The sequence below is a fragment of the Erpetoichthys calabaricus genome, chromosome 11 (assembly GCF_900747795.2).
Source record: "Erpetoichthys calabaricus chromosome 11, fErpCal1.3, whole genome shotgun sequence".
Lineage (NCBI taxonomy): Eukaryota > Metazoa > Chordata > Cladistia > Polypteriformes > Polypteridae > Erpetoichthys > Erpetoichthys calabaricus.
In genome coordinates, this window is record NC_041404.2 from 28,666,849 (window position 1) to 28,683,700 (window position 16,852).

The 16,852-nt window shown below is 37.8% G+C and overlaps 1 protein-coding gene across 4 annotated transcripts in view; it reads left to right on the plus strand.

The window, feature by feature from the left end:
* Positions 1-12,450, plus strand: part of LOC114660272 (15-hydroxyprostaglandin dehydrogenase [NAD(+)]-like) — a 44,786-nt gene extending 32,336 nt beyond the window's left edge. For all 4 annotated transcript variants that reach the window (XM_028812871.2, XM_028812870.2, XM_051933933.1 and 1 more), the window contains exons 7-8: positions 7,014-7,177; positions 12,199-12,450. In XM_028812871.2, coding sequence (XP_028668704.2) covers positions 7,014-7,177; positions 12,199-12,343 — 309 coding nt within the window. In that variant the 3' untranslated portion in view covers positions 12,344-12,450. The remainder of the gene's footprint in view (positions 1-7,013; positions 7,178-12,198) is intronic.
* The last annotated feature ends 4,402 nt before the right edge of the window (positions 12,451-16,852 follow it).

Sequence of the window (16,852 nt, forward strand, 5' to 3'; positions counted from 1 at the left end):
TTGCACCAAGAAACAAAGTACTCCACCTGACTCCTATACTCTGTCTCATCTGCTTTATCAATACAGTCCATAAGTGCAGAATCATCTGAGAATTTCTGCAGCTGACTTGACCTGGTGTTATATTTATAGGTATACAGAGCAAAGAGAAAAGGAAACAGGACTGTTGCTTGCAGTGCTTGAGTGTTGCTCACATCTACATCAGAGACATGGTCCTTGAACCTCACAAACTGCAGTCTGTCTAACAGATAGTCCATAATCCAGGACATCATAGTCTGCGTATACCTAAATTTACCCCTTAACAGGGATGACTGGAATGTATTGAAGGCACTGTAGATATCAAAAAAAACATATTCCTCACAATACAGTACTTGGTTTGGGATGACAGCGCAGATCATTCGTGAATTTAAAATCCATTAATACAATTTCTAGTGGATAACATCAGTTCCAAGCCAGAAACCTGATCAAATCTAGTCCTACCAATAATCAAAACTAGTAACTAGTAAAATAAGTTCAAAAAACACAAAGAAAACAAACTGAACGCAGAGCTTCTGTAAAAGGCAGCTTCCCGCATATCTTCTGAAAGCATTTAAATAAAGATCTCTAATGGAAAAAAACATACTGGAGTCATTTCCTGTCACATGTAGACATTTTGTTGAGCTACCAGATGTGTTTTCAGTAGCACAATCCTAAATCCTAGTCCTAAATCCTAACTGCAATCCTAAAGGTGCATCAGAGACACGAAAGAAACTCAAAACTCCATGATGTGTGGAGAGGGCATATCCTTCTGCAGAAATTAATGTAACAGATAAGGGTGGTTGCTAGGTATTAGTATAGTGAATTTTTCTCTCTTTTAAATTTATTTTTATTATATTTGAAGCATAATAACATTTCATACAATCAAATTAAACTTAACAAACCAAAATTCAACCCAAGAACAGTGAGCTTTTCTGTGGAGTAAACAAGAGTAATGAGCATGATAGTGAGTCTTCATGAGCAATTTGGTTTTAAATACATCTTCTGTGATATAAAACTGGTTTTACTGGTGTGATACAGATTAGTGCATTACAAATTTGTGTAAAAGAATACAGGTAAATACAGAAGCGTGAATTAGGCTTTAGAGAGCAATTTTGTTTTCCATCCCAACAAAACTTTTAAAAAAATTTAAAAAACAACTGAATTTAGTATAAATTTTTTTGGAGCTGAAAGGTGAATTGAGGGGCGGCACGGTGGCGCAGTGGGTAGCGCTGCTGCTCGCAGTTGGGAGACCTGGGTTCGATTCCCGGGGTCCTCCCTGCGTGGAGTTTGCATGTTCTCCCCGGTGTCTGCGTGGGTTTCCTCCGGGCGCTCCGGTTTCCTCCCACAATCCAAAGACATGCAGGTTAGGTGGGATTGGCGATTCTAAATTGGCCCTAGTGTGTGCTTGGTGTGTGGGTGTGTTTTGTGTGTGTCCTACGGTTGGTTGGCACCCTGCCCAGGATTGGTTCCCTGCCTTGTGCCCTGTGTTGGCTGGGATTGGCTCCAGCAGACCCCCGTGACCCCTGTTTGGATTCAGCGGGTTGGAAAATGGATGGATGGAAGGTGAATTGAAACTTGTGTCTTTTCACTACTTATGATACTTAGAAACTCTTAAACCAGAAATATTGAAGTGCAAAAATCAGTAATACCAAGTAATGACAAATGATGTATATAAAATGTAATGAATGTTCAGTGATACTGAAATGAATTTGAGACCGTTCACACTGCTAGAAAAGATTCTCTGAATTCCTCCTTAAAAGTCACAGGCATATTTTGTGTAAATGTTTTGCAATTTCTAAATGACTCTATTCCAAAACCAAAACTGGATTAGCAGGTTCATAAAGGAATGTACAATATGAACAGATGGATTTTGCACTCTTAACAGAAAGTTGTTAAGAATAGGGAATACATACTCATTTGAGACATTACTGTGTATTTATGGTGGGGAGTTTATTTTTCTTTACTACACAGGTTGGATTAAGTTCACATTTAACATTAAGACTGCACTACCCTCATGTAAGGCAGCATGGAGATGCAGTAGTCCATTTTAGGTTCATGTCCCATGCCTGGTTGCTGTCGTCCGTGAGAAGCATGCATGTAGATTTTTCTCTTTATCCTTTTCCTTTCCTCTCAGATTCCCAAAGCCATGCATGTTAGGTGAATTATAGGGGGTTTGGGTTGGGGGCCCCAATGCTATTTCCTATCTTGTACTCAGTGCTGTTAAGATAGGTGTTGGTCCCTTACAACCCTGAATCGAATTAAACAGGTTTGAGAATGCATATACTGTTTGTATGAAGCTATGTGCTACATACACACACATACAGTATATATGGTCTACTGCAAAGTACAGTATATTCTCGGCAAGCCAAATTAAATGAAGTAAGGAACTAATCAGCCTCTCTATAGGTATTCAGTTGGTTCAGTCTTTCTAGAATAGTTTCCAGTTAAAATTATTAAAATATACAAAAATAGAAAAAAGAAGCAATACAATGTTGTCTTTTACAATGAAAGGCAGTAAACAACAATCACTAACCATACATACAGGATATTAAATAGTATCCACAGAAGTATATAGAACTATATTATGGAAAAAAAAACATATTCAAATATCCATATGGTCATGTCTTAACAAATTTCCAAATTACCCAAAACCCACTAGACAGTAATCCACCCAGGAGTCAATTTTCCAAAATGCTAACTCAGTTTACAGATGCAGACTTATTATTGCAATAAGAAAAACAATATTTAGGCATCTTTATGGCACTTGGGGGTAAGCAGCTGATAAAAGCAGACTTTAATAACAAAGCATGCTTGCCTGCTTTATTCCCCCTTACTGGTATTTCAAATATCAGCTGTCTCAACACCATCTTTCTTTTGCCTCCAGATAAAGTTTCTCACCAGTGACAGAAATCGCCATCCTAAATACAGAGGCCAATAAGTGGAGTGAACTCTAGGGCGTTAATGCGCTACCCAGTGCCAGGTTCAGGCACAAAGCAGCACAGGTAAATGCCTAGGGTGAGAATGACTTGGGTTGCATGAACACCCCTTCACCTCCATTTCACTGATACACATGAGTACATCAAAATGCCACTCATCTTCAAAGTGGCAAATGGACACCTTTTTCACTTTCTGCACTCCCTAACCCACTACTTCCTGGGGACCAAAAAAAAGGATAAAAAGATAATAATAATAAAACTGTTTCTGCTTGCTAACCAGAACAGGGCCCAATAAGGCGTTGTAGCGGCTGTCAAGGAGCGCCTTTTTTAAACTCCCTTGATGTATAAGTCAGAGAACTCGAAGCTAACAAAACGCACACAAAGTTACAGAATAGTACCCCAGAAAATGATATACTGTGCAACGCTTGTCATTTTTATAATTAAATAGATTACTCAACAAATAACATAAATAATGAAATCTACATTTGTAGCATGTTGCCTTGTAAGCAATAGTTATGGGATCAGTTTATGTAATTTGTTTATTTTTGTACTTTTCTGTTAAATTTTGTGTGCACAATATTTTTCTAACTTCAGTGTTGTATTATTTATTTAAGACTACATACACAGACTGCTTTTTTATATATAACTGCAATTTGCTGTTTCAAATTTCTTACAATAAACTGGTTGCTAATGGCACAGGATTCCAACATCTGTGAGTATACTTTGTCTTCACAAAACACTTAGACTACGTCCACACTTTTGCATTTTCATTAAAAATGCAGACATTTGGCTTTTATCCACACCACCCCTGTGTTTTTAACCCTCACATATGGAGACTTGTGAAAACACACTGTATACTTCTAAAACCATCAGCTTGGCATTGCAATGTGTATGGGAGAAAACGCAGCCTTTTGAAAATGCAGACTCTGTCCATACTCTGGTTTGTTCATATTTATGTCCCTACCCTGATTTGATCCTGCTCATTACAATGTCTCACTCTGTGACTGGTCACTCTTCATGGAAGAAAACCACAACCAACAACGCAGACACTGAGGAGTTGCTTTACACTGTGCTTGTTGTGTTTGCCTGTACATATCTAAGTTGCATTTTGTGGTTTGAATGTGTAGTACACATGTGAAAATGGCAAATTATTTACCAGTGTGCTTAATAGTCAGTGTTCTAAGCAAAAATTAAGAAGCCTGTGCAATGGCTGATGGTTCAATTGCATCATTGCTGAGCATTACAGCCTACTTGGCTAGTATTCTCTTTTCAATTTATCCATCCATCAATTCATTTTTTGCGCCCGCTTTTTCCATTAGCGGGTCACAAGTAGCCAGAGAAATTCCAGCTACAATAAATCATAAGGCAAAAATGAACCCATGACAAGCTAGTGCTCCACCATTTGGCAAATTCATTCCCATGCTCAATTACTTTCACATATATAGGATGTGGATCAAAATGAGTTATGCAAAGATTGAAGTCTGGTTTCTGTGAAGGTCACAGTACTAAACATGGCACTAGCACTGTGGTATACTTGTCACATTTGTCCTCCATTTATTTCTTTTTTTTTTTTTTTTTATTTCCTGCTGTTTTTGTAAGGCAATACAAACATGATTCCTGTTCAGTAATTCTGTAAACCTCCTAATAAATCTAAAAGTCTCTTTAAAGTCCCTTTATAATTTTATAGGGCCGTATGGAATCAGTTTTATTTTTTCACAAATTTCGATTTATTTATTTATTTTATTTTTGGTTTTCACCATTTTATTTTTCCTCAATTCTGATATATTTTTTTTACTGTAAGTAACAACAAAACAAACAATAATGAAATGGAGCTTTACAAATCCCTTTATTGAAGAAGCACACTAGCACAACTGAACCTTATTTTGCAGTTCCATTCATCAGGTAGGAGCCCCAATCCTCCATGATGCTGTATGCCGAGACTGCAGTAGGACAGTGAGTGCCCTACAGAACTGTAAGAGCTGTTACCAGCTTGATGCGTCCTTCTGAGATGAAGGTGAACTTCACTTTTAGGGTCTAGGATATCTGTTACAGTCTGAGCTGATGTGTTTTCGGCAGAAAGAATTCTTTGCAGAGGTGAATAAGTTCAGTGAGGTACCCTATTGATTCAAACAGCTATTCCACCTGGTATTTCCTGCCTCGGGGGTTCCTGGCAGGCTTCTTGAAGAACGCAGACTTTACCCACATCACAAGTGATGCTGCCTCACTAAATCCGAGAATTAAACAGAAAAAGGTGACACCCGCTTTTAAGGGCTCGTTAAATCTGAGGAGAAGCCTGCTCTTCTGCCCAGGTTTGTAGGTGCCGTGTTTATAATGGAAGAGTCAAATGTGGACCTTGTGGGCCTCGTCACCACGAGACAAAACATTTATTAAACACAGAAACATAGTTGATAATTTTTAAAAGGGAGCCCGTTAACAACCAGTGCCGTTACAATACAATTTATTTTTTGTATAGCCCAAAATCACACAAGAAGTGCCGCATTGGGCTTTAACAGGCCCTGCCTCTTGGCAGCCCCCCAGCCTTGACTCTCTAAGGAGACAAGAAAAAACTCCCAAAAAAAAACCTTGTAGGGAAAAAATGGAAGAAACCTTGGGAAAGGCAGTTCAAAGAGAACCCCTTTCCTGGTAGACTGGGCGTGCAGTGGGTGTCAAAAGAAGGGGGTCAATACAATACAATGCAGTACACAGAACAGAACAAATCCTCAATACAGTATAAAATAAAAAAATTTAGAAGTACGAGTAGAATTTACAGTAGATGATATCACATAATATGATTTGGATTTGTGGGGGAGCTGCCTCCCCCATTTGGCCATTCCACAACTGAAATAGCGCTAATCCGATGAAAGGAGTCCGTCCACTAATAACATTTTCTACGGGAAAGCCTGTAAATATCGGTTAAATATCATTTCATGTACAATTAGAATTGCCTACATAAAAGAATTACCACACAGTCAAATGTTTACTCACCTGTCACTATGTTGAGAACTATGTGGTCTCGGCTATCAGTGGTTTCAACTACAACATAAATTTTATTGCCACGAATCTTTCGAAGAACGGCGTCCATATGTTGTTCAAAGACATGGGGCAAATGAGTTTGATGAAGACTGCTCTCATTTTCTGGCAGTGCGCCTCCTTGTTAACAATGCTTAATAAAGAAAGAACGCGTTTTCATCATTTTTTCTAGCGGTATATCTGACTCGCATGGCCACAAAGTCCTCCATTAACTGGCGTCTTGCATCTGATGATTTTTTTATTTCCTCTATTGCTACCTGAAGGGGATCACTTTTTGATCTTAATTTCTCCTTGTTCTTAAGATGGGTTTTAGATTTGACATGGTCATTGCAAGTATGTTTTCGTGTCCTGTCTGTGGTATGCAGGAAAAACTTGCAGAGAAGTTGTTGTCCAGATTCGTAAAAGATATCGTAGTGCTCTCAGTTCTGCAGCTACACTCGTGTTTATTAGTTTTTCCGATGTAATTAGGATATCTGATCCTGCTCGGTTCGACATTTCCGTCTCGTGCAGCTAGCTATTTCGCGTGCCTTTGACGACAAACAGATAAATTCAAGGCTAAATTTCTACGAAGGATTGCGTTTGCTTGAAAAGCAACAAACTAGAAAATAGTATCTGTAAAACAGAACTACAGATTATTCAATCGTTTAATCCATTGGGAAGCTTTGTAACAATCACCTCTTCAGTCTCTAAATTCCGCACATATCTGTTTTTATGCGTTAATTCCGTTATTCCGTACGTGTTTTCCGCATCGCGGAAATCATAGGGCCCTAGTTTTATTGGGTGAACTGTGAATAAAATTGTTATTACTGATAACATTTTAAAACTACCTGTCGTGTCGACATGCTATCTTCGCATGCTTCCAACCCCCTCTCCACCCCCCCTCCCTCTCTCTGTGTTTCACAAACTTGTATTATTTAGCCTTTGTTATAAAACCTCTTTTTTTAAGTCAGTTGAAACTGTCCCAACCTTATTAAATGACCTAAATTGCAGCATTTCATAAATTCACCTCTGGTTTGTGCTTTTGTTTTTCAGATGGCTTCAGAAGCGTGCAAGTTTGGTGTGCGAATAAATGTCTTGAGCCCAATTTTTGTCCAGACGGATATACTTAATGATCTGAAAGAGCCTCGTCTTTTGGGGCTACTGCCTGAATTAATTCCAATTACGGAAAAGCTAATAGAACATATTGGAATAATAAAGTGAGTTATTGTTAACACTGTTAATGCCATTAACTTTAGGCATTGTGTAATAAGTAAATCAATCAAGTGTTTCAAAAACACAGCTTTAGTCCAACATGGACTTGACTCATTGAGACAGCAAACATTTGAAAAAGTTTGTCATTTATTGTGTGAATAAGTAATGTGCTGGGGTCTGTTGTTTTCAAGTGATTTCAAAATGTGTAAGTTGGGCTTAGCATTCCACTAGCAACAATAACATACTGAAAAGTAAAAGAAAACAATCAGTTAGGGGAATGATTACAAAACTACATGCAGTGACTAGAAAATGGTCCAATGTAATCAGCCTTACAGTTATGTTAACTCAATGGTTTTGGAAGCCTTAATAATAAATTTTATTTATATCGCACCTTTTCCATGCTCAAAGCTCTTCACTTCAAACTGAACTATAGGGCATATTCAATATCGGAAACAAATAATATCAGCATAAAACACTAAATATAAACTAGTAAAGACAAGTATTATATCAATCAAAAAATGTTATCTCTTGCCCTGCGTGTACTGTACCTTCAGCACCAGTCCTCTGTATTTTCTTCTGCAAAGCTTGCTTCTGAGACTCCATTATTTTCGAGAAGTCTTTCTCACCTCCTGTTTTATACTTTGTCTTTAAAGGCAACAGTCTGTGCCTTTACTCCTCCGGGTGTCTCCTAAATTTACTCTTTTGTCACTTCACCAAAGCCAAACTGACCAATCAAATTGCTCTGAGGGATTGGACACAAATGTTAGTGTTTTATTATATAATACACAGATGGATAAAGGAAAAACAAAGCTTTGAATTTACAATAAGATACAATAAACCAAAACTGTAATACAAAATACATATATACAACATTTTACAAGGAATCCCTGAATAATTAATATCATTTGTGATACAAACACAAATCATCATGAGCATCTGAACAAACCAGGTAAACTGAAAGAAGGGTCAGAATGTCGGGGAAAGTTAAATGCCTTCCTGAACAAATGCATTTTTAGTTAATTTTGAAAAGAATGAATTGAGTCTTTGGATTTAATTAATTTAGGGAGGTTGTTCTAAAGTCAGGGTGCAGTAGAGCCCATACAGCACAGGATAGTTTGGGGCAGAGTGAAATTTCTGGAATCCTTAGAAAGGAGCATAGCAACGGAGGAGGTTACTGATGTAGTTCGGTGCAAGGCCATTTAAAGCGCTATAGGTTAGTAACAGAATGTTATATTCAATCCTATGAGACACAGCCAGGTTAGGCAAAGCAGGATTGGTGTTATATGATTGCTGCTGCAGGTCTAAGGGCTCTTGCAGCAGAGTTTTAAGCTGTTATAAAAGATTAGAAGGGTAACCTACAAGTAGGGAGTTACAGTAGTGGATGTGCAATGTAATAAAAACATGTACAAGTTTCCCAATATCAGAAAAGTACAGGAATGAGTAAATATGAAATATGTTACAGAGGCGGAAATAAATCACATTAAGAAACCTTCTTATGTAGTGCGAGTTGGGCATCTCAGTGGGGGATCCCATTGTTTTTTAATAACTAGCCTGGTTTTTAACTACCTTTGGATTTATCTCATCTGTGTGGAACCGAGTTGGTAAACACTGTAGCATCCACTAGATGAGTGCCATGATTTACTATTATGTAGCTGAATGGAGAACATGAGTGGAACAGGTCACAAGCCTTTATTTGCAATAAACTGTATGTTGGGGAAAGTAAGTTGCTGTTATACATTAAGAAGGAGAATGATATGTATGTATATTTTACTGTGTGTACAGTATAAATAAATATACAGTATATACTAGCTGGCTCAATCCACAATAAGCCATGGACAATTGGTCTAACATTTAAATCTAAGTGAAGGAGTGTAATTTTAATGAAATTAACCGAATGCAACTGCAGTCTGTAATACCTGTGATGGTAGTTGCAACACATTTACTGAAGTGTATCATTCTCAACTTGCCTATTCCAAGGCATTTGTTGAGTGTACTAATAAAACACTTCATTTTTAATTCTAGATGCTGTATAACCTAATAAAGGTAATCTCAAATAGAAAAAAATAATGAGAAATAAAAAGTCTGATAATGGAAGTACTATTCCCTTTAGAGCCCATTGCCTGTCACAAAAATGGAAGTCTGACCACTGGTGGCTCTCTTTGTAGCTGTTAATTGAATTTTCTGCTCTTATTTTACTACATTAATGAGGGTGGATCACTGGAGTGTTTGATGGACTTGAATGACATTACTACTCCCTCTATTTTTTTCTCTCTTCTATTTTAATTTTCCTTTATTAAGTTATAGCATCAGATTGTTTTGCTTTAATTCTATGGTATTTGCTAAAGGATTCTCAACAGTGTGGCTAATATTTGCACCATCTGTTGGAATGAAGAACGCAGTGCATTTTATGACTACATGTATTACAAAATAAAATACAGTCTAATAAATGTTGAATTGGCCAACATTTTGCAATTCTGTGTGGACAGAAATTGGCTTGTATATATAGACTTAGATTTATCTTCTCCCTGGCTTTGCCTGGAAGACGGATAAAATATACATCCATCCATCCATTATCCAACCCACTATATCCTAACTACAGGGTCCCGGGGGTCTGCCTGAGCCAATCCCAGCCAACACAGGGTGGAAGGCAGGAAACAAACCCAGGGTACACACACCAAGCACACACTAGGGACAATTTAGGATCGCCAATGCACCTAACCTGCATGCCTTTGGACTGTGGGAGGAAACCGGAGCACCTGGAAGAAACCCACGCAGACACTGGGAGAACATGCAAATATAAAATGTACATTACATGTAAAATAAATAAAAAGCAGATCTGATACTTATGACTCCCTGAGCATGGCAGAAAGACATGTATTTCTACTATTATTTAGTATTTAGTGCCTCTCAGCTTATTAAGCCGTTGCAAAATTTTGCTGTGAAACCAAGTGTAAAACTTAGAGAAATTGAATTATTTTCACCAAAGAACACATTTGTAGACCAGTACTATTAATTATCTCAAGCTCAGTAAAAATATTGAAATGTTACAAAATGTGTAGAATGCACCACAGTTGTAAAGTACAACTCACTCACTGAAAGACAAACAAGCATTGAGCCGCACACATACTCTCTTCATTCTTGAGAAGGTCTCCTCATGGATTTCCACAAAGCATCTGCCACCTGTCACTATCGTCTTTTTGAAGACTTGTTTTTACTCCACCTCAAGCACAGATCTTGTCACAAATGGGTAATTTGCTCACTTAATATTTGCCCTAGACAAAAACTGAATATAACCTTTCCTGTTCATAATAAAATGAGCATTCACATAAGAGGGAACACATTAAAGGGTTACTCAGCGGCAAACATAAAAATCTTATTCTTTTTCAACACTCTTAAATATTTAAAAATTTTCAAAAATGATCGAGGTCGAAATAAACAATGGCAATTGGTGATTTGTAATTCTGTTGAAGTAAAAGTCATGTTGATATCATATTGTGTGCAGGAGATATAAAGGTTTAAAGGCCTAAACATCCAGCAAAAATGGCAACTTTTATGTAGAAAAATGTCAAATTTTATTAGCATATATTCAAAGATAAACTATTCCAGAAAAAACTGCAAAGTTTTGTAGAAATAGTTGTAGTGTTTTTTGTGTGATGGGATACAAGATAAGGCAGATTCAAAATAAACAACATGCCATTTATTCTGAGCAGTTTCAATAGCAATTGCACACTATATTGACCTGTGGCAGTCCTCTAGTGTATATGTAATGTTAATAATTTAGTATTATTTCAGCTGATAATGGCAACCTCTAGTGAGATTATCTCAGTTTTTAGTTTTTTTTTGTTTATATATTTATACATAGAAAATCTAAAATTGTATTAGCCTACATGCCAACATGCTGTTCTTCTAAGAGACATAGAGAGTGAGGTCAGAGAGGACTGGGAGGAAAAAAGGTAAAAGGTTTCTGGGCTGATAAAAGCTAACATACTGTTTGGTCCCAGGTTAGAGCAGGGAGAGACAGGTTGCCACTTTAACAGAGCAGGCAATATGGGTTATAAATGGGAGACTTGGGAGAGCTACTCCTTTATAGGTAACAGAAGGCTGCATGATGTGGGAACATAAGGGGCTGCTAAAGGGAGTTCAAGTTTTGTGTCCCCCTTTCAAAATTAAGGCTACCCTTTAACCCAAAATTAGTTCCATGGCATGGTATGAATTTACTTTGAAAGAGTTGTAAAGTCACCTTGAGCTCAGTAGGACATTAGGTCAGGAGTGGAATTTGGACAAAGACTCAACTGATGGGAGTGAGAGAGCAATGGCAGTTGGCAACTGGCGTGCTCATTGCTACTGAGTAAGTGCTAGCCACACCACCAAGAGGAAGGGGATCAGCACAGTCGAGTCTATTCTTCAGAGTCATAATTTGTGTTCCTTCTGTAACAGTTTTTTCTTTGCTGTTTTAATTTATTTATTTGGCCTTCTTGGAATTAATCACGGCTAACTCTACAAAATAGCATTCGTAGCACTAGTAGTGGTATTGTCACAAGTAGAGTGCAATTCTTAGTTGCTTCTCTGTCCATACAACAAGTCATCACTCTCTAGTGTTATGATAAACAAGAATGTGTTCAAATAAATTGGCTTACTTGAGGTGCTCCATGACCCTGATTCCATACCATTAGTTCAGTTATGCTTTCAGTTCAGAAAACCTTGTGGAAAAACCCTGATAAAAATTCTAATACATTATATGGTTATATACATACACATACTCCATAGCATAAAAAACTAGTGGCACCCAGAAGCAGATAGAGAAAACATGACATCTGTTTTTAAATAAAACCGTCATTGAAAATCAATATGGCCAGATATGTAAATTAAGACATTTGCAAGTCTGAATTTTTAAAGTAAAAAAGTGAAGGAAAATCCTATGCTTGCATTTCTTTATGTATTTGTATTGATTTATATGGAATTATATTAGATTTACATATATGATAAATCCATGCAGTTTAATTACTATTTTTTTCTTCCTGTTTAGACCTTCAGATGTCGCTAAAGCCTTCCTGCAGTTGGTCACAGATGAAAGCAAAAATGGAGAAGTTTTGAAGATTGAAAAGGAAGGTGCAGCAAGATACGTGGACTTTCCATACAGAGATATGGTTACAAAGTTAGGACTCAAATAGTTTTTATCTAAGGAATAAAAAGTAAGAAATTATGATACCAATGAAGTGTATCTGCAGCATAACTATAAGAAGGTATTGTCTTACAATAAAACTACTTTCCTATCTAATGCTTATGTCCCTGGTTTACTTATTGGTGTTTAGTTGAGTGTGTTTTATGAGGGCATGTCCTCATTAACTTTTTTTTTTTTTTTTATAAAACAGTGCTAGTAGAGTTTTAAATTTACATATTGCATTCATCCACTGCATTTTTGAACCCCATTCCAACATTTTCAGGGGCTTCAAGGGACAGTATACTCAGTTGTCAATGTGCAGAAGACAGGAATCTGTGCTAAATGGGATATCGGTGCCTTCCAGAGCTTAGATACACATGCAGGTATAGAGCTCAAAAAAATGTTGCTGAGTCATTTTAAATCTTTATTAACAATGAGATGACCCCAAAAACAGGAATGGTTTAACAGGTGGAGTCCACCTCAACTTTTCTGACTGTTTTGTCACTAGTTTTGCATTTGGCTACGGTCAGTGTCACTACTGGTAGCATGAGGTGATACCCGGACCCTACAGAGGTTGCACAGGTAGTCCAACTTATCCAGGATGGCACATCAATATGTACGATTGCCATAAAGTTTGCTGTTTCCCAGCACAGTCTCAAGGGCATGGAGGAGATTCCAGGAAACAGGCAGTTACTCTAGGATAGCTGGACAGGGCCGTAGAAGGTCCTTAACCCATCAGCAGGACCGGTATCTTCTCCTTTGGGCAAGGAGGATCAGGATGAGCACTGCCAGAGCCCTACAAAATGGCCTCCAGCAGGCCACTGGTGTGAATGTCTTTGACCAAACAATCAGAAATAGACTTCATGAGGGTGGCCTGAGGGCCCGACATCCTCTAGTGGGCCCTGTGCTCACTGCCTTGGCACCATGGAGCTCGATTGGCATTTGCCACAGAATACCAGAATTGGCAGGTCCGCCACTGGTGGTCTGTGCTTTTCACAGATGAGAATAGGTTCACCCTGAGCACATGTGACAGACGTGAAAGGGTCTGGAGAAGCCATGGAGAATGTTATGCTGCCTGTAACATTGTTCAGCATGACCGGTTTGGTGGTGGGTCAGTAATGGTCTGGGGGGGCATATCCATGGAGGGACGCACAGACCTCTACAGGCTAGACAATGGCTCCTTGGCTACCATTAGGTATTGGGATGAAATCTTTGTACCCATTGTCAGACCCTATGCTGGTGCAGTGAGTCCTGGGTACCTCCTGGTGCACAACAATGCCGGCCTCATGTGGCGAGAGTATGCAGGCAGTTCCTGGAGGATGAAGGAATTGATACCATTTACTGGCCCCCACGCTCACCTGTCCCAAATCCAATAGAACACATCTGGTACATTATGTTTTGGTCCATCCGATGACACCAGGTTGCACCTCAGACTGTCCAGGAGCTCAGATCTGGGAAGAGGTCCCCCAGGACACCATCTGTCATCTCATTATGAGAATGCCCCGATGTTGTCAGGTATACATACAAGCACATGGGGACCATACAAACTACTGAGTACAATTTTTGAGTTGTTGCAATGAAATTTCGGCAAAATGGACTAACCTGCCGCATCATTTTTTCACTTTGATTTTCGGGGTGTCTTTGAATTCAGCCCTCTGTAGGTTGATTATTTTAATTTCCATCAAACAATGTGGCATCCCTTTGTTCCTAACACATTACTCAGTCCATATCAGTATAGATATCCTGCATGATTTTTTTCCGCATTGAGATCTGATGTGTTTTCAAAGTGTTCCTTTAATTTTTTTGAGCAGTCCTATATATATCAAGTATAAAGCACCATTTTCTTAACACTCTGTTTAAGGACATTGACTTTATGTTATCTTTCTTCTGGGCCTCTTATGCTAGCTGGCTATTCAGACTATTTAAAACCCATTCCATTCAAAAAATTTTCCACAACAGATTACAAAAAAAAAAAAAAATCGGACAATATAACGTGTAAGTATTCTAACAGTTTCAAATATTTCCTCCTTTTTTAACAGGACAGGGTGTGATGCATCCACTAGCAGAGCCACATCCCCATACATCACCACTGGAAAGGGGTGACAATATGATGCTCACATTGTTTTCTTCATGACCAACTTTATGTGAATAAGGCACACAGCATACACTTGCGTCATGTAGCGTGTCTTTGCAGGCATAAACAATTAATGGTATGTCAAAATTTTTTGTGGATGTGAGCAGATCAACATTTCTGAGACCTTTAGGTTTCATTATTTTCAGATATTGTATGATGGACACAGGTTAGCTGGTCAAATGTTGACTCATTTTGTATCTCATTATTGTTTGGCTATTAATTAAGTAAAAAAGAAACAATTTGAAGAAACTGTATTGTAAGAGCCAATCTTAGAAAGTTAAAGTTTTGAGTTAAACTCATATTAATGTTTGCTTTATTTGAATAGAATATAATTTCTTCTATAGTCTAGACAATGGTATAGTCTTTTCCCCCTATAAGTTAGTAAGAGATAGAATCTTCTTGCTATAACTGAGAAACAGTGTGATATTAGATTTAGTTGTGTTTAGAACAGGTCCCAGTAAACAGGGTCTTGAAAGACCCATTTTCTACTCAGAGATGGGATAAGCATACAGTTTTCTGACCGCTTTGAAATGGTTCAGAAACGTTTTGAAATGGTTCAGAAATTATAAGTGATTAGTAATGATTTAAGATGTAACAAGATAAGCTTAGAACTGAATTTTTTCTTATTATAATTTTTCCTTTTTTGCTATTTTTAATTTTCTTTTTTGTGTGAACTGTTTTACTTTCAAACTTAACTAAACTTTTAAAAACGAAGATATTTTGTCTGTGGAATCATTTCTGCGCGTCAGGCTTTTGTTGAATCCCATTTTTTTAAGTTGGAGCTGCTGAATTTTGGAAACTTTGGGAAAACGCAGCTACATGTGTCTTAAATAGCAAGTAAATTACAATAAAAGCAAAAGGAGTTAATTAGCAGCCAAAACTGGTCACTACTTGATCAGAGTTGGACAAACCCTGTATCACTAGGTGGCACCCAACTATCCTGCTGAAAATGTACAACCCTAAAATTCAACATTCCACATATTTAAAGTTACTTTTTTTCCTTGATGTGCCATAAAATACATCTAATTGCATGACTTTATGGCTTGTCCGTTTTTTAAATATTTGGCAACTTGCCTTTTGTTGCTTGTTTCCATAAAACTGAACTGAAAAGGTTTTTGAATTTATATCCTCAACTTTAAAAAGCGACTAAATTGGTTTGATTTTAAAAATGATGAACTTATTTTTATTCTTCTCCCAGCTGAGGTCAAATGTGGAGAAGGAAGTCGCCCCCCCCTCTCTGTTATTTGAGGTTTATAAACTAGATAGATAGATCGAAAACCCAAAAGAGCCTGGGCCCATGATAAAAATAGTATGGAAAAATGTTTAAAGCAATGAGTAATAATCAATTCCTGGCTGTAAAACAAGTGTAGTGAACCAGCACACAAGCAGCCATTACATTGGTTATCTGTTGATAGATCACATTGTAGTATTTCATATCATTACTTCTGATCCTGAGCTGGCCCCCTGGGGATTGGGCCAAAAGTATAAATGATAAAACCTTACCTAATAAGCCCTGAAACATGATTGAGATTAGATGCGAGGTAGAGCATAGGTGTTGTGAAAATGGTTACACCTTTTTAGAAGCAGATAAGCCAATGGTCGGACAGATTCCACAGATAGCAAGGATTTACTGTAATTCAAGTTCTATCATACTATATAAATCATCATCTGGGGTTCATCCATATGACCCTTCTTACCATCTTTAGCCTGAGATTGGAAAGTGTAAAAATTAAGGATCTCCTTACCTGAGGACCATACTTTATGGTTACTTCCTTGACAAGGTGTTTTAGATCTTAGCTCTGCATCTTGCATCTCTAAGGGCGATCTGATCTAGCCTAACCAGTTTATTCTAGTATGCTAATTGCTGTATTTACATGCTCATCAGACAGACGGGTAAATATGAAGTTCCAGGAATTCCACAGTAAATGCCCTATAACTGTAAGCTAGAGTCATCAATTTGGAGAAACAAAGCTGCACAAAATCTCAAAGTTGTGACGCAATTTGAGCTTTCACCTGAGTCAGTGATCAGAAAAGGCCATTTTTGTGGTCAAACTGCACTTTGAAGCCAAAGTGATACACATTTAATATGTTTACTTTGTTCCTTATTTTCACAAAAAAAATTCACCTTATGTTTAATTGCTATTTTGGCAGACAAGCAACAAATCAAGAGTGGCCTGGGGCTTCATGTGTAAACAGTACGTAAGCACAAGATGTTGTGTACGCCATTTCCTCACGCACTTTGAGATGTATAAAAAACTAAACTTGGTGAAAAGCCACACACATTTTCACAGTAGCTCCCCTACCTTGCATACACATGTTCCTGCTCAGTTTGCAAACTGGCAGATCCCCAGCATCAAAGCAGTCTTACTGTTTCTGTGTCAATTT